We start from the raw sequence: 25,710 nt of genomic DNA on the forward strand, positions 1-25,710 counted from the left end.
TATCAAAATGTTGCCAAATTCTGTTTAGACTAGGATGATACTAGTCAATTTAACTTTGTACCATGCAATATTTGTCCTATTTAAGAAATTCTTTCCTCTTAAAATTCATTTTGTTTGTTTTTCATATAGTTTAGGGTAGTACAGCTTGCAGTGTTTAAGACTAAAAATCCTATGCTGTCGGCCCCAACATTTAGGGTGTGCTTTTCTATATGATAATCATTTCTGTATCATTTATGATGTAATTGAAATCTCAATCTAGCAAGATTTTACATACTGAGATCAGGAGGCATCTAATTTTAGCATAACTAATAAAACATTTAATGGGTTTTTTGTTAGAGTACTGGTAAATTTATTAATCTCTGAAATGAAACTTACTTTGGATTTTGTCTCATTTTAGATTTCTGACAATGTGCAATAGACACTTTGGCAGTGTGGTTGCACAAACCATTCGGACTCAAAAAACAGATCAGTTTCCACTTTTTCTGATTATTATGGGAAAGCGATCTTCTAATGAAGTATTAAATGTGATACAAGGTAAAGTACATGTCACAAGGGGAGTAGAGTGTCTTCTTGTGTATTTAATAACTTATAATAGTTACCATCAAAGCTGACAGTGACTCTTTGTATTGCTGAATATCTTTGCATTTTAAAATATAGAACATCCTGCAAAAGAGCATTTTCAGAAAGTATAGGGGCTATGAAAAATGAAATATGCTACGTGAAAATCCCAACAGAAATATCTTAATAAAATTGCACAGCCCTTGGGACTTAGGATAATCATGTTAAATGTTTAGAATTGCTAAATTCTCTAAACTAGCAATTAAGTCATAATCAGTTGTCAAATATGACATTTCTTATATATTCATTGTTTTCCTGCTGTAATGTTGATTAGTTGAAATAATTGCTTATTTTTAGTTATCTAGAAAAACCAGTGACTAGATATTGTGAGTTGAATTGTTCACAGTGGCGCTTGTTTCCCCTTATTTGTATGAATTCATGTTTAAGATGCAACCCTGAGGCGTGAGGCTAGGATGCCTGTGAATTTAATCACAGTGCACATTCTTTACCAAAAAAATAAGTGATTTTTTTTTTTTACTGTTACTAATGTATCCCAGGGATTAGTATATAAAGTATTACCTTATTTGTGGCCAAACCTAAGATGAAAGCAGCACATCTTCTCTGTGCCATAGGGGAAAAGATGTTTCAAGTGCCCCAAGCTAAAGCTTGTGTGTGAATTACTTAACTTTTGTCCCTATTTAAATCAAAAGTTCGATAGCAGATAGTGTGATGGAAGTGGAGTGTAAATTCTAGTGCCTTTAAAACTCAAGTAAAACAAAACCTCTAGTATATTGTGTTTTCTCTATAACTAGAACACTCAGTTTCGTAAACAACGTTAAAGAAGACCTGCTGGGGGAACACATTGCACGGGGTAAATGGATAATGAAGACAATATTTCATGCCTGTTTTCCCTGTCAGAGGCAATATTACAATAGCTGGTGGTTCTCAAAGTGTGGTCCCTGGATCCTAGAGGTCCCCTAGACCCTTTCATGGGCTCCACAAGGTCAAATTTTTCAAGGTATTATTTTCATCATAGTAGTAAGACTTTTTATTTGCCTTTTTTACTGATTTGACATTTGCACTGGTGGCACAAAATCAATGTTGTGTAAAACTGCTGGCACCTTAGCACGAATCAAGGCCATGACACAAAACTGTACTAGTAGTCATTTTTCTTCACCTCCATGTATGTGCAGTTAAAAAAAGTATTACTTTTATTAAATTTTAACCCTTTTTATAGTTTGTGTGACACAAGGGGAGGTATGAAGAAAGCACTTCTGCTGCATTTTAAAGTACACTTTGGAGTCTCAAAGAAAAGCACTTGTGTGGTTGCCTGAGCAGTTGAACTCATCATTTTTTTTTAACAGAACATCATTTTTACTTGAAAATGACTGACAAACTATACTTATATAGCCTGAGTATTTGGCATACATTTTCTCTAGAATGAACAAGATGAGTTTGTCACTTCAAGTAAAAGAACTGATAATATTTGTCGCCAATGCTAAAATTTGAGCCTTTAAACAAGAAGTTACATCCTCCACCATAAGATTGACAGCTTAAATACCTTTCGATGACATCAGTGTTGATGTTAACAGATGTGATTTTTTGATATCATATAATTAGGTGTGTCAACATTCAGAAGAAATGCATAACTCAGTGAATCAGTATTTTCCAAGTGACCAATGCATGATGTTGCAAAATCAGGCATGGGTAAAAGATCCATTCAAAGGGCAAGATAGACCAAGTGGATTTTAATGTAACAAAGTACAAAAACTTCATGGATATGGTTTCAAATTCCTCCTGAACCCAACCTTGAAGGGACTGCCACTTGTCAGTTTGGGTGTATTAAAGAAGGAGTCCTCCCTTTTCCAACTACATATCTGTGGGAGGCCAGATTTGCATCATAAATTTCAACCAAGACAACACTGTAACTGGTTTACTGTAGAAGTAGATGTGAGAAACCAGTTGTGTTCTGTTAAGCCAGACATTAAAGAGATTTGCAAAAGTGTTAAAACAATGCCATTCTACTTACCAAATTTTTTCTTTTGGAACATAGAGTCATTTCTCATAAAAATGTGATATTTATATTAACATGTAATGGGTTTATTATTGTTACTTTTAAGTGAATTGATAAATATGTTTTAAATATTTGTTTTAATTTCTAACACAGTCAATGTTTGTAACTATAACCCACATAAATAAAAATTCTTTGGGGATCTCAGTAGTTTTTAAGAGTGTAGAGAGGTTTTGAAACCAAAAAGTTTGAAAACCCTTGCAATTGGCTCTAAAGGATAAATTTACCCTGAACTGCATTAATTGGTACGTTTTCTCTGTCTTGGATCATTTAGGGCTTAAGTATAAAGTATCTACAAGTCCACTTTGGCAGTGAGTCCTTACAGTTGGGGCTGAAGCATAGTTGATAAGCAGTTGCTTAAACCTGAAAATTAGTGGCCAGTAGGTAGTCAAGTATACAACTATAGTATTTTCCCGTTGATGATTCCAGTACCCTCCATAAAGTATTCATGCCCCACACCCTGAGTTTTAGTCACTACAGTTTGCAAATAAGAAATGGAAACCCAAAGATTTGCCCAGTAACAAAATCTACTTTGAAGGTGCTCCTAAACTTTTTTTTGCCATTTGTCATATCTATTAATAATAACTACCAGTGATTGTGTGTGTACTATGTACCAGGCACTTTGCATTATCTCTAAGCTTTCTAAGAATCCTACAGAGGTAGTGTTATCTTCATTTTGCAGATAAGGAAATTGATCTTTAGAAAGCTACAATCATTCGCTCATTCACTCATTCATTCATTTCCTGAGTGAATCTTTATTAAGCCCTTGTCATGTGCTAGGCACTTTTTGGCACTAGGTCATATAGTTTGTAAGTAGTGGAACTAGGGTTAAAACTATGACTACAAAATCAGTTCTGCTTTCTCAATACCGTGGTACCACACCAAGGTAGTATTTGTTCTCTAGCTCATTTATTGAGAGAATAGTGCTGATGTGACCAAATTAGATCATTTCTTTTGCTGAGGACCACAGATACTGGCTAACCCCATGCTGCCAGTGGTCATAAGGAAAAGTGGGAAAAGGACCATTGAAAGATCATATTAGTCAAGCCCTCCTCTGGAAGAACACCAGCAAGGATGCTTACTATTTGTTGTCCTGTTGGTGTCCATTTCATTAATGAGACAACAAGACCCCTTCTCGGGCCCTGGAGAAGGACAGACTTTTTTGCCTCTAGGGTTGAAAGAAGGAAAGAATTGCTATATTTTTGTATATCCTTATGAATTTCTCTCTTGTAGATGCATCCAAAGCAAATAACAGAACTTAATGCATTGAGGAAATGGCATATATGTGCTGTATGTTTGTTATGGACTTGGACAGGGAATAAAATAGCATTAGGTAAAATCAAACATTTTAAAGACTTTCTTCATAAAGATTATAGCATTGTTATTTGAAAGCAGATGACAGGGGAAAATACCAATTGGGCAAAAAAAGAAATTAATTTTTTTCAGAAATTGAATTACTGTTTGTTTCACCAAAGAATTTTTAGTAATAGAAGATAATTCTAAGTAAACGGTGTATTAAGGTGGCAAAGAGGGATAGCCTTTTGAGTCAGACTCATTTGGTTTCAAATCCTCGCCCCACCGGCTTGACCAGCTTGACCTTGGTTGACAGATTACTTGAGCTCTCTAAGCCTCATTTTCCTTCCCTTTAAAATCAAAATCATATCGACACCTTTACAACACTGTTGTACAGGTTAAATGAGGTAACATATATAAAGTGCTTAGCCTAATCACTGGCATATGAACGAATGGTAGTTGTTGCTAGTGTGATTAAATAGATAAGTTTTCATAACTTGAAAGAACTTTTTATCCTCATAACTTGAACATTCTTCTTTATAGTGTTAAAAATTCTTCTTATTAAGAAACTGCTCCCTCAAATCTGAATATTCTGAAATTTCAACTGCTAGTGTATTGCTTTACTCTTTCTTATTGAACATATGAAACTTTTCAATTAAAACATGAAAGTATTTTAACTAGATATTAGCATACTAGTCTGTAACTTTTTTAGACTGTAATTATTCCTTACTGATTAATTGTAGAATGACTTTCGTTTTATAATAGCTTTAATAATGTGAAGTTTGACCATCTCCGTGTGTTGCTAGGTAACACAACAGTGGATGAGTTAATGATGAGACTCATGGCGGCAATGGAGATCTTCACAGCTCAACAACAGGAAGATATAAAGGATGAGGTAAGGTGAAAGGTTAAGTAGACCTTTAATAGGATTTTGATGAGATAATTTGTCAAATGGTGATCTTGCCTATGTCATGATTGGTAAGTAAGGATGATGAAGATGCATTTCCAGATTAACCAAGGAATTTTATGCCATTGAGTTTACCTTTCACTCCATTCTTTTTATGACCCCAAGACCCAACAATTTGTTTGACTTTATGGACATTTATACTTTGCCAGATTTGGAGTGGTGGCAGGAGGTCAACTTGCAGGAAATGATTTCCGAAGCATGTTTACAGAAGAAAATACAGCCCAGGAAATCCTGTCTACTATATGGAGTTTTCACTCACTTTTAAGGTCTTCATACTCTTTTTAAATATTGAGGTTGGTTAGCAATAAACACATTTTACATTTGAACATATTTTTGAAGCACTGTAAGAATTAGTAAAAGATCTCCAGAATTCTGGATTTTTCAGTCTCCCAAACATACTTAGATGGTATAGGTGACCTGAGCATGGACTCTCAAATAAAATAATAGAAACAGCAATATTGATAATGACAATAGTAGTCAATACTTACAGAATATTTGTAATGTGCTAGGCACTATGCTAAGCACTTTACATTTATCATCTCACGTGATCCTCGAAACAACCCCGTGAGGTTGTATATGAGTCAGACAGAGTTCTGGCAGGAAACAGAAGGCACTTTCAAACTGGGTTATTTGAGAAGAGTTTAATAAGGGAACTGTTTGTAAAGATATGGGCAGGGTTTGTGGAAGTCAACAATGGCTAGTACCAACTCTAAGGCTCAAGGGACCATTTCCACCCCTAGACATAAAGGCCTAGGAGAGAGTGGTATGTGGAGAGAACTGCCTCTGATAGAGGAATATGGCCAGCCCTTAGTGACCTGGTTGGGAGCAAACCAGAGAATAGCTTCACTTTCCTTCCACACTCTCATCTCCTGCCAGTACCTCCTATTGACCTCACCTAACTAGAAGCTGAAAGGCAAGAGAACCTTGCTGTTCCTAGGTGGAGCATGGATACTCAGGGGCAAATGGAAGACAATCTAACACAGATTGGTATTACAATCTCCACTTTTCAGATGAGAAAACTGAAGATAAAAAAGGGTAAGTTAATTTACCCAAGGTCACACAGCTGGTAGGACCTATAATAATCTCAAGCAATCATTACTGCTTTATTAGTCAAGAAATTTCTGGCTTTGGAAAATAGCCTTAAGATAAAATATGAAACAAATACTAGCATTTCTTAATTTGAGGTACTAAATTCACAGATATTTATAAAATTATCCTTTTTAATTTTGTTTGATTGTAATTAAAAAAAAAAAAGATTTCCATAGAACAGTTAAGGGAGAGTTTGATTTCTGAGCAATGATGAAAAGTTTCCAGGTATAGTGAGTGTTTTCAATAGAATACCCTTGAGCTATTGCAAATGGGAAACATGCACAATTTTATTATAACCTTGTACTATTCTATTTCACTTTATTTACTTATCTCTGTCATCCATTAGACTGTGAGTTTGTTAATATCTTTGTGAGCAAAGGTCATATTGTATTCATGTTTGTAACTCTATCCCCTAACAGTGTACCTAGGACAAAGTAGGCACTCAATAAATGTTTGTTAAATGATTGAATAAATGAAAACTTGGAAGAATTTATATGAAATAATGTGACTTGAAAAAATGATACTTGATTACAAGGATATAAAACCTGGTGTATCCACATTAACAAATAGGAAAATTTGGAGTGCTGTAACTAGTTTAGAGTTTTAATGCTCATTAGGTTTCCTTTATTGCTGTAAAAATGTTAAGTTTGTAATTTTTCTTAATAGTCAGTGTTTCATTTACTCTGAAGGAAAGGTAGTCAGGTATATGGTAGAAAGGTGTTTATCTGTTACTCTATAAATTGACAGTGACATTTTGAAATAATGAAGTACTGTACTTAGGAATTTGTAATAATAGATGTGTTGCCACTCAAGATTACATTTATCCTGAAACAGGCATTGATTGACAATAATTCACTAAACACATTCTTCACCCATTTAAATCTTGAGTCTCATTAGTACTAGATCTACAGATTATGCTGTATAATAATATGAATGCACAATATTTGCATGCATATTCCCAGTTCATTCTTTCATCTTAATTTGTGTTCCTCATAATTCATTGGTAAAGAAATTGACTTTAATTCCTTTAATACTGAGCACAAAATTTAATATGAGGGTTACAGGAAAAAATCCAAGGCTCCATTAATTGAAATTTTTATTGAAATTTAACTACAAGAGGTAAGGCTTTCTCTTTGTTTTTAGAGTGTCTGCATGAAAGTTATCATTCAGGTCAAAAGTAGAGTTCCTAAGAAAAGCTTTTCTAAGTTTAAAGACTTCTTTTGGACTATGCAGAGATCATAATGATTTGGTATCTGCTCAGTATATGACGAGAAACACTGTCCCTTGTAATTGAGAATTTGCCTTTACTTTTTAAAAAATTTCAAATAAGACTTTATCTTAAGCTTGCAATTCAAATCATATTCTTGAACAGATTTGAAGGATGGCTTCCTAGGCCTGAGTTTATTTAAACTTAACTTTGGTTTACTTATACCCATCACTTCGATGATTCTATCATATTAAGGCAACCAAAGATGTCTATACTATACAAAGCTTTTATTAAAAGCTTTAATGAAACCAAGCCCAAACCATGTTCATACCCTGAATCATTCTTCAGTGGCCCAGAATGGACTAACCTTTATATCACTAATTATTCTATCTCTAACCAAGAAGTATACATTATATGAATCTCTGCTTTGACAAGACTGCCTATAGCTTTATTCGTAGACATTTTCATCAGTGGTATTAGTTTGGTTTTGTGTTTACTGAGCATCTATCAAGTATGTTAGCTCTGGACTAGGTCCTGAGAACAAAGAGGTGCCTTCCTCCAATGAAGGGCTGTTGGCAAAGAAGGGATGAGGAGAAAAGCAAATATTACTACATGGCTGTAGCCACATTTTAGAAGCTGTTTTTGCTTACAGCTTGGTTCCAAACAATAGATGCTTTCTAACATGTAAATAGATTCCATTTTTTTCATATGCACTAATTTTTTAGCCATGAGTAACCTAGAAACCTCTGATTATCCAGAGTTTATGGTACTTGGTTCCTGATCTATTTATTGTTTCATTCATTTGTTTGTTCATCCATTCAACACTAATTTATTTAGGATCCTCTATCAGAGGTGCAAGGATTACTCCTTTCCAGCCTAACCTCTCTAGTTAACTTGTATCTGAGCAGTAAGTAGCTCAGTAACTGTCATAATACGGATGGTAGAGATCAGGGCAGACTTCAAGGGCAGTTACATCATTTTCGTTTCTTTGGTAATTCTACGAATACACTAGGAGAACATGGGCAAAATATGCCAGAGGGGCACTGTGGGCTTATCTTAAAGGGTTCTGATTTGGACTCAAAAATAGTACTGCCACAGCACAGGGAAGCTATGCTTGTTGGCTCATGGCAGCTTTTTGAGTTGCCAAAGGAAGTTGCTGGCTCTGTGGTTTGCTCCATGGAATGTGTAGCTTTTTTGTCCTAACCTTTGTCTTCTATCTTAGTGTTTTAAGCACTCCACTCCTTTTCCTTTCTGCTGTCTAAAATCTCACCTTTGTCATACCTATTCTCTGTCTAGAGCTAACAATGGTAAACAAGATACAGATTCTGGCTTCTCTTGATGTTTTCTTTAAAATAGGAATAAGTCATCACAAGACAGAGAATAAAAACAATATATTTGTGCAAAAACTAAAGTGAAACTTATAAGACAGACCAACTTGTAAAAGGATCTTTTGCTATTAGTCTATTAAAAAATATATCTGGACTACTTCCTGAAGCTACCAAGAATACTCATTGGTCAATAGTTCTGTTAGGAGAGTTTTCCCTGATAGAGCTGTATATAAACTTTTATGTGAGATACAAAAAAAAAAAAAAAAGCAGTATTTTTAAACATCAGAATTCCACTGAAAATGCAAAAGTCATAGAAGACCTAATACCCGACAGTGACTGAGGAGGAACGGCTGAGTTAACTGTTAATGATTAGGGCACTAAATGGATATCTGAGTATACCATAGATGCCCTTCTTTAGGTCATTGCTTTTTTATTTTTATTTTTGAGATATAATTTACATATAATATTAGTTTCAAGTGGACAACATAGTGATTCAGTTTTTGTATATATTGCCAAACAATCCACCATAAGTCTAGTTAACATCCATCACTACACATAGTTACAGTTTTTTTTCTTGTGATGAGAACTTTTACGATCTACTCTCTTAGCAGCTTTCAAATATATAATATAGCATTGTTAACTATAGTCACCATGTTATACATTATATCTCCATGACTTATTTATTTGATAACTGAAAGTTTATACCTTTTGACCACCTTCACTTATTTTACTCACCCTCTACCCACTCCACCCCGCAACCCGCATCTCTCACAACCATTGATTGTTCTCTGCATCTACGAGCTCAATATCTTTTTCTAGGTGCCACATATAAGTGAGATCATATAGTATTTGTCTTTCTCTGTCTGACTGGTTTCACTTAGCATAATGCCATCAAAGTCCATCCATGTTCTTGGAGATGGCAAGATTTTCTGCTTTTTTATAGCCGAATAATATTCCAGTGTGTGTGTGTGTGTGTATACACACCACATTTTCTTTACCCATTCATCCATTGATGGACAGGTTGCTTCCATATCTGGGCTATTGTAAATAACGCTGCAATGAATACGGGAATGCAAATGTCTTTTCGAGTTAGTGTTTTCATTTCCTTCAGTTAAACACCCGGGAGTGGAATTACTGCATCAAATGGTAGTTCTATTTTTAATCTTTTAAGGAACCTCCATATTGTTTTTCATAGTGGCTGCACCAATTTCATCCCCACTAACAGCGCACAAGGCTTCCCTTTTCTCCACATCCTTGCCAACACTTGTTGTTTTTTGTCTTTAGCCATTCTAACAGGTGTGAGGTGGTATCTCATTGTGGCTTTGATGCATTTCCATGATAATTAGTGGTGTTGAGCACCTTTTCATATACCAGTTGGCCATCTATATGTCATCTTTGGAAAAATGTCTCTTCAGATCCTCTGCCCTTCTTTTTTTTGAGTTCATAATAGTTTACATCATTATGAAATTTCAGTGGTATATTATTTCTTGTCTGGCACCACGTAGGTGCTCCCCTTTGCCCCCTGTGCCCACTCCCCACCCCCCTTCTCCTGGTAACCACTGAACTGTTTTCTTTATCCATGTGCTTGTTTATATTCCACATATGAGTGAAATCATCTGATGCTTGTCTTTCTCAGTCTGGCTTATTTCACTAAGCATAATTCCCTCCAGGTCTTTCCATGTTGTTGCAAATGGGATGAATTTGTCTTTTTTTCTGGCTGAGTAGTATTCTGTGTGTGTGTGTGTGTGTGTGTATATACACACTCCACATCTTGTTTATCCGATTGTCAGTCCATGGGCACTCAGATAGTTTCCATGCCTTGGCTATTGTGAATAATGCTGCGATGAACATAGGGGTACATATGCTACTTTGGATTGTTGATTTCAAGTTGTTTGGGTAGCTACCCATTAGTGGGATAGCTGGGTCATAGGGTAGTTCTATTTTTAGTTTTTCAAGGACTCTCCATACTGTTTTCCATAGTGGCTGCACCAGTTTGCAACCAGCAGTGTATGAGGGTTCCCTTCTCTCCACAACCTCTCCAACATTTGTTGTTTTTAGTCTTAGTGATTATAGCCATTTTAACTGGCACAAGTTGGTATCTTAGTGTAGCTTTGATTTGCATTTCCCTGATGATTAGTGATGTTGAACATCTTTTCATGTGTTTATTGGCCATCCGTATATCTTCTTTGGAAAAATTTCTGTTCATATCCTCTGCCCATTTTTTGATCAGGCTGTTTGTTTTTTTGTTGTTCAGTTGTGTGAGTTCCTTGTATATTATGGAGATTAACCCCTTATCAGATATATGATTTGCAAAAATTTTCTCCCGATTGGTGGGTTGTCTTTTGGTTTTGATCCTAGTTTCTTTTGCCTTGCAGAAGCTCTTAAGTCTAATGAATTCCCATTTGTTTATTTTTTCTTTTGTTTCCCTTGTCTGAGAAGACATGGTATTCGAAAAGATCCTTTTAAGTTCCGTGTCAAAGAGTGTACTACCTATATTATCTTCCAGGAGTATTATGGTTTCAGGACTTATCGTCAAGTCTTTGATTCATTTTGAGTTTATTTTTGTGTATGGCATGAAATAATGGTCTACCTTCATTCTTTTGCATGTGGCTGTCCAGTTTTCCCAACACTATTTATTGAAGAGAGTATCTTTTCTCCATTTTATGTTCTTGGCACCTTTGTTGAAGATTAGCTGTCCATATATGTGCGATTTTATTTCTGGACTTTCAGGTCTGTTGCACTGATCTATGTGCCTGTTTTTGTACCAGTACTGTGCTGTTTTGATCACTATGGCTTTGTAGTACATTTTGAAGTCAGGGATTTGTGATACCTCCAGCTTTGTTCTTTTTTCTCAGGATTGCTTTAGCAATTCAGGGTCTTTGGTTGACCCATATGAATTTTAGGATTCTTTGCTCTATTTCCGTGAAGAATGTCATTGGGATTCTGATTGGGATTGCATTGAATCTGTAGATTGGTTTGAGTAGTATGGACGTTTTAACTATGTTTATTCTTCCAATCCATGTGCGTGGAATCTCTTTCTATCTCTTTATGTCATTATCAACTTCTTTCAATAATGTCTTATAGTTTTCATTGTGTAAGTCCTTCACCTCCTTAGTTAAATTTATTCCTAGATACTTTATTCTTTTCTTTGTGATTGTAAATGGAATTGTATTCTTGAGTTCTCTTTCTGTAAGTTCATTATTAGAGTACAGAAATGCAACTGATTTTTGCAAGTTGATTTTGTACCCCGCAAATTTACTGTAGTTGTTCATTATTTCTAATAGTTTTCCAATGGATTCTTTAGGGTTTTCTATATATAAGATCATGTCGTCTGCAAACAGCGAGAGTTTCACTTCTTCACTCCCTATTTGGATTCCTTTTATTCCTTTCTCTTGCCTAACTGCTCTGGCTAAAACTTCCAGTACTGTATTGAATAAAAGTGGTGATAGTGGGCATCCTTGTCTTGTGCCTGTTTTCAGAGGGATAGCGTTCAGTTTTTGTCCATTGAGTATGATGTTGGCTGTGGGTTTGTCATATATGGCCTTTATTATGTTGAGGTGATTTCCTTCTATCCCCATTTTGTTAAGAGTTTTTATCATAAATGGCTGTTGGATCTTGTCAGATGCTTTCCCTGCATCTATTGAGATGATCATGTGGTTTTCATTCCTCATTTTGTTAATGCGGAGTATCACATTGATTGATTTGCAGATGTTGAACCGTCCCTGTGTCCCTGGAATAAATCCCACTTGGTCATGATGTATGATCTTTTTGATGTATTGCTGTATTTGGGTTGCCAAAATTTTGTTGAGGATTTTTGCATCTGTGTTCATCAGCAATACTGGCCTGTGGTTTTCCTTTTTTGTGCTGTCCTTGTCAGGCTTTGGTATCAGAGTGATTTTGGCCTCATACAATGTGTTAGGAAGCATTCCATCTTCCCTAATTTTTTGGAGTAGCTTGAGAAGGATAGGTATTAAATCCTCTCCGAAAGTTTCGTAGAATTCCTCGGGGAAGCCGTCTGGTCCTGAGGTTTTATTCTTTGGGATGCTTTTGATTACTGTTTCAATCTCTTTCCTTGTTATTGGTCTATTCAGATCTCTACTTCTTGATTCAGCTTTAGGAGGTTGTAAGAGTCTAAAAATTTATCCGTTTCCTCTAGATTGTCCAATTTTTAGCATATAGTTTTTCATAGTATTCTCTTATATCCTGTTGCTATTTCTGTGGTGTCCCTTGTTATTTCTCCTATTTCATTTCTAACTTTATTTATGTGAGCTTTCTCTCTTTTTTTCTTTGTAAGTGTGGCTAGGGGTTTGTCAATTTTATTTATCTTCTCAAAGAACCAGCTCTTTGTTTTGTTGATCCTTTCTACTACCTTTTTTGTTTCAATAGCATTTATTTCTCCTCTGATTTTTATTATTTCTCTCTGCTGACTTTGGGCTTTGTTCTTCTTTTTCTAATTCAGTTAGGTGTAGTTTGAGATCGCTTATTTGGGCTTTTCTTGTTTGTTAAGGTGAGTCTGTATTGTGATGAACTTCCCTCTTAATACAGCTTTGCTGTATCCCACGTGAGTTGGTATGGTATGTTATCATTTTCATTTGTCTCCAGATATTTTTTGATTTCTCCTTTAATTTCTTCAGTGATCCACTGGTTGTTCAATAGCATGTTGTGTAGTTTCCACCTCTTTGTCCTTTTCTCAGCTTTTTTCTTGTAATTAATTTCTAGCTTTATAGCATTGTGATCAGAAAAGAATCTTGTTATTATTTCAATCTTCTTAAATTTATAGAGACTTGCCTTTTGTCCCAATTTATGGTCTGTTCTTGAGAATGTTCTGTGCGCACTTGAGAAGAATGTGTATTCTGCTGTTTTTGGATGGAGTGTTCTATATATGTCTATTAAGTCCATCTGGGCTAGCTTTTCATTTAATTCCACTGTTTCCTTGTTGATTTTCTCTCTGGATGATCTGTCCATTGATGTGAATGGAATGTTGAGGTCCCCTACTATTATTGTGTTATTGTTAATGTCTTCTTTTAGGTTTGTTAATAGTTGCTTTATGTACTTTGGTGCTCCTGTGTTGGGTGCATAGATATTTATAAGTGTTATTTCTTCTTGATGGGACGTCCCTTTGATTATTATATACTGCCCCTCCTTGTTTCTCTTTACCTGTCTTATCTTGACGTCTGCTTTGTCTAATATAAGCATTGCAACACCTGCTTTCTTTTCTTTGCCGTTAGCTTGTAGTATTGTCTTCCATCCCTTCGCTCTGAGCCTGTGTTTGTCATTGGAGCTGAGATGTGTTTCCTGAAGGGTGCATGTTTTTGGGTCTTGTTCTTTAATCCATCTCACCATTCTGTGTCTTTTTATTGGAGAATTCAATTCATTTAGGTTTAAGGTGATTATTGATATATGAGGGCTTAGTGCTGCCATTTTCTCACTCGTTTTCCAGTTTCCCTGCATTTCCTTTGTTTCTCATCCTGTGTATTTTGGTCTACCAATTGAGTTCTGTAGTTTTTTATGCTGTGTTTCTTTATTTTCTCATTTATTCTTTGTGTTTCTATTCTGCTTTTTTGTTTAGCGGTTACCCTGAGGTTTATATTCAAGATCTCATGGATAAGATCGTCCCTTTTCTGATGGCCTCTAATTTCCTTAGATTAAACTGGTTCAGTCCCTTTCTAAGCTGTTTTTCTCACATCTTATTCCATCTTGTGTTATGAGTTTGTGGTTAAAATGACAAGATTATCTTTGTTTTTGGTGCTTTCTTTCCCTTTGTCTTTAATGCTATACTTGAGTATTTGCTATCCTGCTCTGATTCTATCTGCCTATTTAACTCCTTGCTCCATGCTTTGTAACCCCTTTCTCCCTTTTTTTTCTTTTTGTTTCAGGTATGAACACCTTCTTGAGGATTTCTTATGGGGGGGAGTCTCCTGGCAACATACTCCCTTAGCTTGTGTTTGTCTGGGAAAGTTTTTATTTCTCTGTCATATCTGAAGGATATTTTCACTGGATAGAGTATTCTTGGCTGAAAGTTTTTGTCCTTCAATGATTTGACTATGTCATGCCAGTCTCTCCTAGCCTGTAAGGTTTCTGTAGAGAAATCTGCTGAAAGCCTGATGGGAGTTCCTTTGTAGGTTATTTTCCTCTACCTTCCTGCCCTTAGTATTCTTTCTCTGGCATTCATTTTTGCCAGTTTCACTGCTATATGCCTTGCAGTGGGTCTTTTTATATTGACATGTTTAAGAGAGCTGGCAGCCTCTTCCACATGGATTTTCTTCCCTGGGTTTGGAAAGTTCTCTGCTATTATTTCTTTAAACAAACTTTCTCCTCCATTCTCCTTCTGTTCTCCTTCTTCAATACCTATAATTCTTAGGTTGCATTTCCTCATTGAGTTGGATATTTCTCGGAGACTTTCTTAATTTCCTTTTAGTCTTAGTTCTCTCTCCTCCTCTATCTGGAACATTTCAACATGTCTGTCTTCAGTTATGCTGATACGTTCCTCTGTGGTGTCCAACGCTCAAGCGTTCAGGGAATCCATATTTTGCTTTATTTCTTCCATTGTGTCTTTCATCTCTAATATTTCTTTTTTTTCTTTTCTTTTCTTTTTTTTTTTTTTTTTTAGGAAGATTAGCCCTGAGCTAACTACTGCCAATCCTCCTCTTTTTTCTGAGAAAGGCTGGCCCTGAGCTAACATCTGTGCCCATCTTCCTCTACTTTATATGTGGGACGCCTACCACAGCATGGCTTTTCCCAAGCGGTGCCATGTCTGCACCTGGGATCCAAACTGGCAAACCGCGGGCCGCCGAGAAGCGGAACGTGGGAACTTAACCACTGCGCCACCAGGCCGGCCCCTCTAATATTTCTGATTGATTCTTTATAGTTTAAATCTATTTTGTGAAGTAGCTCCTGAACTCATTGAATTGTTTCTCTACATTCTCTTTTACCTCGTTGAGTTTTTGATGATAGCTGTTTTGAATTCTTTGTCATTTAGATTACATATTTCTGTGTCCTCAGGACTCATTTCTGGGTACTTGTCGTTTTCTCTCTGGTCTGGAGATCTAATATAGTGTTTGATATTGCTAGAGGGAGTTCTATTCTTTCTCATCCTGTCGTTATTTGGTCACAGTTACCGCCTATCGCCACTGAGGAGGGGTCAAGAGCCACATATTCTGAGCCCTCTGCTTTCAGCTGAAATCTCAGGGGCTGGAGCTGCACTGAGCAGGTGGAGGGAGGGGTACTTTCTCCTGCATGCTGTCGGGGTTTTCTCCCTCTGCTCTCCTGGTGTGTTGGCTTGATAAGGTCACCCCCTGCAAAAGCTTTCACCCCGGTAGACGGCTTCCCTCTAGGCTGCAAGGGCCCTTGGGGAGTCCTTGATGTTCCCACGAATGAACATCCCCTCCCCTGTTCCTTCCCTCTCGGAGGCCTCCCACTATCCTGGATCACAGTCTTTAAGGGAGGGAGCAAAAATTTCCTTACCATGTTCCACCTTCTCCGAGGGGGGGCTTCAGTCTCTCCACCCTCCGTCATATGGCTGCGTGAGTCTCTCTGACATTTTTTGTGTTGTGTTTGGATGTCCTCTGTTGGAAGATGGATTTTTTTGTTGTTGTATATTGGAATGGAAAGATTTCTGAGAGACCTCACTCTGCCATGATGCTGACGTCACTCCTCTGTCCATTTTTTAATCAGTTTTTTTTTGCTGGTTAGTTGTATGAGCTCTTTAAACATTTTGGATATTAATCCCTTATCAGATGTATGATTTGCAAATATTTTCTCCCATTCAGTAGGTTGCCTTTTCATTTTGTTGATGATTTCCTTTGCCGTGCAGAAGCTTTTTAGTTTCATGTAGTCCCACTTGTTTATTTTTGCTTTTGTTATATTTACTTTTGGTGTCAGATCCAAAAAATTATCACTAAGCCTGATGTTAAGGGGCATACCGCCTATGTTTTCTTCTCAGAGTTTTATGGTTTCAGGTTTTACATTCAAGTCTTTAATCCATTGTGAACTGATTTTTGTGTATGGTGCAAGATAATGGTTCAGTTTCATCCTTTTGCATGTGGCTGTCCAATTTTCCCAGCACCGTTTATTGAAGAGACTGTCCTTTCCCCGTTGTATATTCTTAGCTTCTTTGTCGTAAATTAGTTGACCATATAAATGTGAGTTTATTTCTGGGTTCTCTATTCTATTTCATTGATCTATGTCTCCCTTTTTATGCTAATCATACAGTTTTGATTACTATAGTTTTGTAATGTAGTTTGAAATCAGGAAAAGTGATGCCTCTAGCTTTATTCTTCTTTCTGTATGATTGCTTTGGCTATTCACGATCTTTTGTTGTTTCATACAAATTTTACAGTTGTTCTATTTCAGTGAAAAATGGCGTTGGAATTTTGATAGGGATTGCATTGAATCTGTAGATTGCTTTGTGTAGTACAGATATTTTAACAATACTAATTCTTCCAATCTGTGAGCACAGAATATCTTTCCATTTGTTTATGTCTTCTTCAGTTTTTTTCATCAGTGTCTTACAGTTTTCAGTATACAGATGTTTCACTTTTGTGATTAAATTTATTCCTAGGTATTTTATTCATTTGATGAAATCGTAAGTGGGACTGGTTTACTAATTTCTCTTTCTGATAGTTTCTTATTAGTGTATAGAAATGTAACTGATTTTTGTATATTGATTTTATATCCTACAATTTTTCTGAATTCGTTGATTAGTTCTAACAGTTTTTTGGTGGAGTTTTTAGGGTTTTCTATATATAATATCATGTCACCTGCAAATAGTGACAGTTTTACTTCTTCTTTTCTAATTTGGATGCCTTTTATTTCTTTTTCTTGCCTAACTGCTCTGGCTTAGGGCTTCCAATACTATGTTGAATAAAAGTGGCATGAGTAGGCATCATTGTCTTATTCTTGATCTTAGAGGAAAAGCTTTCAGCTTTTCACCATTGAGTATGATGCCAGCTGTGGGCTTGTCATATATGGTCTTTATTATGTTCAGGTACATTCCTCTACACCCAGTTTGCTGAGAGTTTTTATCTTAAATAGATGTTGAATTTTGTCAAATGCTTTTTCTGCATCTATTTAGATGATTATATGATTTTTATCCTTCATTTTGTTAATGTGGTGTACACTGGTGTACAAATCGCATTGATTTGAAAATATTGAACCATCTTTGCATCCCTGGAATAAATCCCTCATGATCATGGTGTATGTTCCTTTTAAAGTATTTTTGAATTTGAATTGCTGATACTATGTTGAGGATTTCTCCATTTATGTTCATCAGGGATATTGGCCTGTACTTTACTTTTCTGGTAGCATCCTTGTCTAGTTTTGCTATCAAGATAGTGCTAGCCTTATAAAAAGAGTTTGAAAGTGTTCCCTCTTCTGTTTTTTGGAAGAGTCTGAGAAGGATTGGTGTTAATTCTTCTTTAAATGTTGGTAGACTTCTCCAGTAAGGCCATCTGGTCTTGGACTTTTGTGTTTTTTTTTTGTTTGTTCTTAACTTTTGGTTATTGATTCAGTCTTCTTACTAGTAATTGGTTTGTTCAGATTTTCTCTTTCTTCATGATTCAGTCTTGATAGATTGTATGTTTCTGGAATTTATCCATTTCTTCTAGGTGATCTCATTTGTTGGTTATAATTGTTCATAGTGGTCTCTTATGATCCTTTGTATTTCTGTGGTATCAGTTGTAATGTCTCCTCTTTCATTTCTGATTTCGAGTCCTTTCTTTTTGCTTGGCGAGTCTAACTAACAGTTTGTCAAATTTTATCTTTTCAAAAGAACAGCTCTTACGGCTAGCCCTGTGGCTGAGTGGTTAAGTTCACATGCTCTGCTTCAGTGGCCCAGGGTTTCACCAGTGCAGATCCGGGGCGCAGACCTAGCACTGCTCATCAGGCCATGCTGAGGCAGCGTCCCACATGCCACAACTAGAATGACCCATACTAAAATATACAACTATGAACTGGGGTGCTTTGGGGAGAAGAAGGAAAACAAACCAGCTCTTAGCTTCATTGATCTTTTCTGTTGTCCTTTTAGTCTGTGTTTCATTTATTTCTGCTCTGATCTTTGTTATTTCCTTCCTTCTGCTAACTTTGGGCTTTGTTCTGTCTTCTTTTTCTAGATCCTTAAAATGTAAAGTTAGGTTGTTTATTTGAGGTCTTTCTTGCTATGAACTTCCCTCTTAGAACTGCTTTTGCTGCATCCCATAAGTTTTGGTATATTGTATTTCCATTTTTATTTGTCTCAAGGTATTTTGTGATTTCTCTTTTGATTTCTTCTTTGACCCATTGATTGTTTATTAACATATTGTTTAATCTCCACATATTTGTGAATTTTTCAGTTTTGTTCTTGTGATTGATTTCTAGTTTCCTACCATTTTGGTTGAAAAAGATGCTTCATATTATTTCATTCTTCTTAAATTTATTAAGATTTCTTTTGTGGCCTAACGTAATGTATCCTGGAGAATGTTCTAGGTGCACTTAAGAAGAATATGTATTCTGTTGCTTTTAGATGGAATATTCTGTATATGTCAGTTAAGTCAAATGTTTCCTTATTGATTTTATATCTGGATGATCTATCCATTAATGAAAGTGTGGTATTAAAGTTCCCTACTATTATTGTATTGCTGTCCCTTTCTCCCTTTAGGTCCCTTAATATTTGCTTTATATATTTAGGTTCTCCTATATTGGGCGCATAAATATTTAAAAAGGACTTTTTTTATCCAGTGATTTTCTCCATAGTTAGACCTAGATCACAGAATATAATAATGTCTCTCATCTGGATTTCTATATTCATTTCAGAAATAGTTACTGACCTTTTCCTATGTACCAGATACTATGTAGGGCACCAATAACACACCTGTGAGCAAGATAGACAGGGTCCTTACACTTACAACCCAGCAGTTCCAATAAAGTCTATGAAGTGATTAGGTAACTGGATGAAGCCTTGGGAATACCTAGCCAAGGTGAGCTAGACATAATGTTTAGGCAGCCTGACATGGAGTACACAGAAGGGCTTTTGCATACGCCCAATGAAAGCTATAAGGCAGGTAGAACAAGTGAGAATGAAGATAATAAGTCACTCTTCAGGTTCCTGCTATATGCAAGACTTAGGTCTGGTCTCTAGGGCAGTGTTTGTCAGTGCGATTCCTAATCTAAAAGAGTACTCAGTTGTCTACCAAGGATTCCAGGCAGTTAGGTGTGAATAAGCAATGTAATCAGTTTTGTTCACATTTATTTCACATTTTGAATTGTAAAATAAATTATGATATCTTTCCAAATCCCATTTCATTATCACATCTGTTACAATTTATTAGACTCCGCTTGTATGACAAGGATTGCATTGGTTGTTTTGTGTTGACAAACATTCATTTAACTGGGGAAGTTGACTTTGGCTTCTGAACTCTCATATCCTTCACATGTTATTGTTAGTTTTACGTTCATTTTTCCTTCCTTACTTTAGTCATATTATATTCTTAGTTTCCCAAAATTGATCATGGCTCAAATGTAGTTCATTGAAGCATAAAAGTAATGATGAAAATAGTCTAATACATGCTGTAAATCAGTATAATATAGTTCAAACTAGTTCAGCATGAGTGTAAACATAATTCAGAGAACTCTAGTGCTAGGATAGAGGATACCAAGGCATCTGACTCTGATTGTGATGCTGTAGCTGCCATGAAAGAAAATTTTGATTCTGAAGTGAATATATGAAAACTGATTGTGTAGGAGAAGCAATCTATTTACCCCTACTGCCAGTGTTTCTCTGTTATTAAGTTTTTCATAAAAGAATGAAGCCTTCAAAGTTTTCATTTCCTTATTAAGTAAAGCCCAATGACATACCTCTCTATTAAACCAATAGATTTTATTCATAACAATAGAAAAATAATGCTTACCACTAAAAATAAAAATAAAACTCTTATTGTTTAAGGCAGAGCAGTGACCAAATCACAGAGGAGAAATTGTTTACAAATTTCACTCCTTGAGGTAGAAAGGATGCAAATCCTACTACTGCCAACAAACTTTTAAATACAGCTACAACGTTAACAATTAAAAAATGTTCAAATGAGACAGCAGAGTGAGTTCCCTAGAAAGTACTTGATCAAATGGCACTGTTGGATGGCATGCAGTGGCAATAGCATGGTCTGTGGAAGAGCAATGGCAACATTGTACGCAGTATACTGCTTTACATTTAGATAAAACTACTAATGTGTGCAAGGTAAGAATTAGTTCTTGGCATATTGCTATATGTATGTATATGAGGTAGAAGTAGTCATGGCTCTTCATTCCCTTTATTAATGAGAACTGTATATTACAAGAGAGGTTTTAAGGTGAGGTAGAATAAGTACTGATGACAAATTAACTATACTTCAAAGGACACCATCCGGAAAGTGAAAAGACAACCCAGAGACTGGGAGAAAATCTTTGCAAATCCTGTCTCTGATAAGGAACTTGTATCTAGAATATATAAAGAACTCTTACAACGTAATAATAACAAGACAGCTTACCCCCATTAAAAAATGGGCAAAGGATACGAATAGACATTTTTCCAAGGAAGATATACAAATGGCCATAAGCAGGTACAAAGATGTTCCACATCATTAGTCACCAGGCAAATGCAAATCAAAACCACAGTGAGATACAATTTCAGTCCAACTACAATGGCCAGAATCGAAAAGTCAGATAACAAGTGTTGGTGAGGATGTGGAGCAATCTGAATCCTCATACACTGCTGGTGGGAATATAAGTTGGTACAGCTGCTTTAGAAAATAGTCTGGCAGTTCCTTGAGTGATTAAACATGATTACCGTATGATCCAGCAATTTCACTCTTAGTTGTATATCTAAAAGAAGTGAAAAGATATGTCCATACAAAAATTTGTACATGAATGTTTATAGCAACATTATTCAATAATAGCCAAAAGGTAGAAACAACCCAAATGTCCATCAAGGGATGAATGGGACAAGCAAAATGTGGTGTATACATACAAGAGCATATTATTCAGCCATAAAAGGAATGAAGTTCTGTTACATGCTACAATACTAGATAAATCTCAAAAACATGCTAGGTGAAATAAGGTAGTCACAAACCCCACATATTATATGATTCCACTCATGTGAAAGTTCAGAATAGAGAAATTAATAGAGACAGAAAGAATAGTGGTAGCTTAGGGTTGGGTGGGGGGAGTTAGTGGGTTTGTAGGATAGAAGAGTGATGGCTAAAGGGTATGTGGGGGATTTGTGAGGTGATGAAAATGTTCTAAAATTGACTGTGGTGATGGTTGCACATGTCTATAAGTATATCAAAAACCATTGAATTATATACTTTAAAAGTGTAAATTCTATATGTGAATTGCACTTTAATAAACCTGTTTAAGAAAAAAAACCTAACTGTAAGTTTAGCAAGGAAGATCATGGCTATTCAAATGACAAGCATTGCAGCTGAATGTCAATGCACACACACTAATTTACTAAAATGAATTTGTTGTTAGTGCCATCAAGTTGATTCCAACTCCTAGCGCCCCTGTGGACAGCAGAGTGGAACCCTGCCTAGTCTTTTTGCTCCGTCCTCTCACCTTCTAGCCCTTTATCAGACAGTGCTCTGCTGCTCTTCATAGGGTTTTCGCGGCCAGTTTTTTCAGAAGTGGGTGGCCAGGTTCTTCTTCCTAGTCTGTCTTAGCCTGGAACCTCTACTGAAGCATGTCCACCACGGGTGACTCTACTGGTATTTGAAATACTGGTGGCATAGCTTTTATCATCACAGCGACATGCGGCCGCCACAGTATGGAAACCAACAGACAGGTGATGTGGTTCCCTGAGGGAAACAAACCCAGGCTGCAGCGGTGAGGGCACCAATCTTAACCACAAGACCAACACTAAAATGAATGGCTGGTAATTAATAATATGTCCCACAAATATTGATATAGTATTGAGTAAAACAGTGAAAATTGCTAATATCTTACGCAGCTTCAAGTGGACATCTTTCTAATAGACTGTTTAAAATAGTGAAAAGGGATATAAGATAGTCCTCAGATAAATATACTGGTTATCTAAGTCAGTGGTCTCAGAGTAAATGTCACCTGAGAACTTGTTAGAAATACAGTTTCTCAGGCCCCACCCAAGACCTGCTGAATCAGAATGATGAGGATGGGACCCAGCACTCTGTCTTTTAACAAGCCCTCCAGTTGGCTCTGCTGCACACTAAAGTTTGAGATCATCTGATCTATAAGAAAGGTGTGAGCATAAGTTTTTGTAATGAGACATGAGATAAAAACTTATGACACATAATAAAGGTAAAAGTGCAAGGGCTTTTTGTTCAAATTTTCTATCTCATCAATCTACTCTTGTGGTATCCTAAAAATATTTTTTAGGGCTAAAAATATTGTAGTTTTAAATTTTGACAACAAAATATCAAGTTATCTTAAGAAAAAATGAACTGTGCTACACATGGCTTTAATCATCAAGAGTTTGATTCTTTCCATAAACTTGATAATTTTCTTCATTCTTCAGTGAAAGAAATTGATTATACATAATAGAGGATATTTCAAATCCCCAAACAAAAGCTTCAACAGAACATAAAGACATACTTTTTAGAGCAAATGCAACCAAGGAACGAATTAGGAATCTACTTACCACTGTCTGCCAGGGTTAGAGAGTCAACTTTTCATCTTTTGAGTGTGATAAACTCATTGACTTAAGACTGACAGAGCTTAAAGTAGCCCTGTCTGAGAAATCTCTCCATAATTTGAGTCTTTGTTTGATCAAAATATTTAGACGTAACTAAAAGAGCCAACAAGCATTTGCTTCTATTCTTAATAATCTCTAATTGGAATTTCTAAGTTATTGGAAATAAAGAAAAGAAATGCGATATAAAAGCTGTCCTATAGCTGAAATTAGGAGTCATCAAACTGGATATAAATAGCCTTGGTGAAATATTGCAAACAAAATCAATTACCTTCTAAATGATTAAAATAACTTTTATTAGTATTAATTAAATATTATGGCTTATTTTTCTTATCTAAAAATTATGATCTTAGATATCTTCCTAAAATTGGTGGTTTGCACATAGGCCAATATCATGTGCTCAGTATTAAGGTCCATTTTTTTACCAGTGAATTATGGGGAACACAAAATAAGATGAAAGAATGAACTGGGACTATGCATTCAAATATCGTGCATTCATATTATTAGACAACATAATCTGTAAATGTGATATTAATGAGACTCGATGAAGAAAAAATATTTTGACAAAATCCAACACACTTTCATGAAAAACACACAATAAACTAGGAATAGAAGGAAACTTCCTCAACATAATAAAGACCATATATGAGAAACTCACAACTAACATTTATACTCAATGGTAAAACACTGGAAAGCTTTTCTCCTAAATCAAGAACAAGACAAGATACCTGCTTTCACCACTGCTGTTCAGCATAGTAGTGGAAGTTCTATACAGAGCAATTAGGCAAGAAAAATAAATAAGCATCCAAATTAGAAAGGAAGAAGTGAAATTATCTTTATTTACAGATGACATGATCGTATATGTAGAAAACTCTAAAGATTCCACACAAAGAAAGTGTTAGAGCTGATAAATTTGGCAGTTGCAGGATATAAAATAAAAATCAGTTATATTTCTATACACTAGCAATGAAGAATTTGAAAAGGAAATTTAGAAGACAATTCCATTTACAGTAGCATCAAGAATAATAAAATTAACCAAGGATACCCAAGCCTTGTATACTGAAAACCACAAAATATTGCTGAAAGAAATTAAGACGACCTAAATAAATGAAAGTACCTCCCTGTTCATGGGATTGGAAGACTTCATCATGTTTAGATGACAACATTATCCAAAGCGTTCTACAGATGCAATGCAGTCCTTATCAAAATCCTAAGGGTGTTTCAGAAATAGAAAAACTCTTTCTAAAATTCATATGAAATTTCAAGGAACACCAAATAGCCAAAACAATCTTGAAAAAGAAAAACAAAGTTGGAGGATTCACCCTTCTCAATTTCAAAACTTACTACAAACATACAGTATCAAAACAGCGTTGGTACAAGCACAGGGACAGAAATATAGACCGGGGGCTGGCCTGGTGGTACAGCGATTGAGTTTGCACGTTCTGCTTAGGTGGCGTGGGGTTCGCTGGTTTGGATCCCAGGTACGAACCTACGCACTGCTTGTCAAACCATGCTGTGGTAGGCATCCCACATGTAGGGTGGAGGAAGATGGGCACGGATGTTGCCTCAGGACCAGTCTTCCTCAGCCAAAAGGAGGATGGTGGCAGATGTTAGCTCAGGGCTAATCTTCCTCAAAAAAAAGAGAAAGAAATATAGACCAAAAGAATAGAAAAGAGAACCCAGAAATATACCTTCATATGTATGGTCAGTTGGTTTTCAACAAGGATGCCAAGACTATTCAATAGGGAAGGAAGAGTCTCTTCAACAAATGGTGCTGGGAAAACTGGATACCCAGATGCAAAAGAGTGAAATGGAACTCTTAGCTAACACCATATATAAAAACTCAAAATGGATCAAAGACCTAAGTTTAAGAGCTAAAACTGTAAAACTCTTGGAATAAAATTTAGGGGAAAATCTTCATGACCTTGGATTTGGCAGTGGTTTCTTAGATATGACACGAAAAGCACAGACAATGAAAGAAAAAGTAGATAAATTGGATTTCATAAAAATTAAAAACTTTTATGCATCAAAGGACACTACTAAGAGAGTGAAAAGGCAACCCACAGAATGGAAGAAAATATTTGCAAAGCATATATGATAAGGGTTTAATGTCCAGAATATATGAAGAACTCCCACAACTCAATAATAAAAAGCCAAACAACACAATTCAAAAATGAACAAAAAACTTGAGTAGACATTTCTCCAAAGAAGACATACAAATGGCCAACAGGCATGTGAAAAGATGCTCAACATCATTAGTCATTAGGGAAATGCAAATCAAAACCACAATGAGATACCACTTCACACCTGCTAGAATGACTATTATTGAAAAGACAAAGAATAACAGGTATTGGCAAGGATGTGGAGAAATTAGAACCCTTGTACCTTGCTGGTTAGAATGTAAAATGGTACAGATGCTGTGGAAAACAGTTTGGCAGTTCCTCAAAAAATTTAATATAGAATTACCACCTAACCCAGCAATCTCTTAGGTATATACCCAAAAAGAGTTGAAAACAGGGACTCGGATAC

At 35.9% G+C, this 25,710-nt stretch overlaps 1 protein-coding gene across 7 annotated transcripts in view; it reads left to right on the forward strand.

Annotated features, from left to right (window-relative positions):
• Nucleotides 1-25,710, forward strand: part of FAF1 (Fas associated factor 1) — a 472,901-nt gene that overhangs the window by 369,049 nt on the left and 78,142 nt on the right. For all 7 annotated transcript variants that reach the window (XM_005607066.4, XM_070260008.1, XM_070260010.1 and 4 more), the window contains 2 exons: nt 398-534; nt 4,729-4,817. In XM_005607066.4, coding sequence (XP_005607123.1) covers nt 398-534; nt 4,729-4,817 — 226 coding nt within the window. The remainder of the gene's footprint in view (nt 1-397; nt 535-4,728; nt 4,818-25,710) is intronic.

The sequence above is a fragment of the Equus caballus genome, chromosome 2 (assembly GCF_041296265.1).
Source record: "Equus caballus isolate H_3958 breed thoroughbred chromosome 2, TB-T2T, whole genome shotgun sequence".
Lineage (NCBI taxonomy): Eukaryota > Metazoa > Chordata > Mammalia > Perissodactyla > Equidae > Equus > Equus caballus.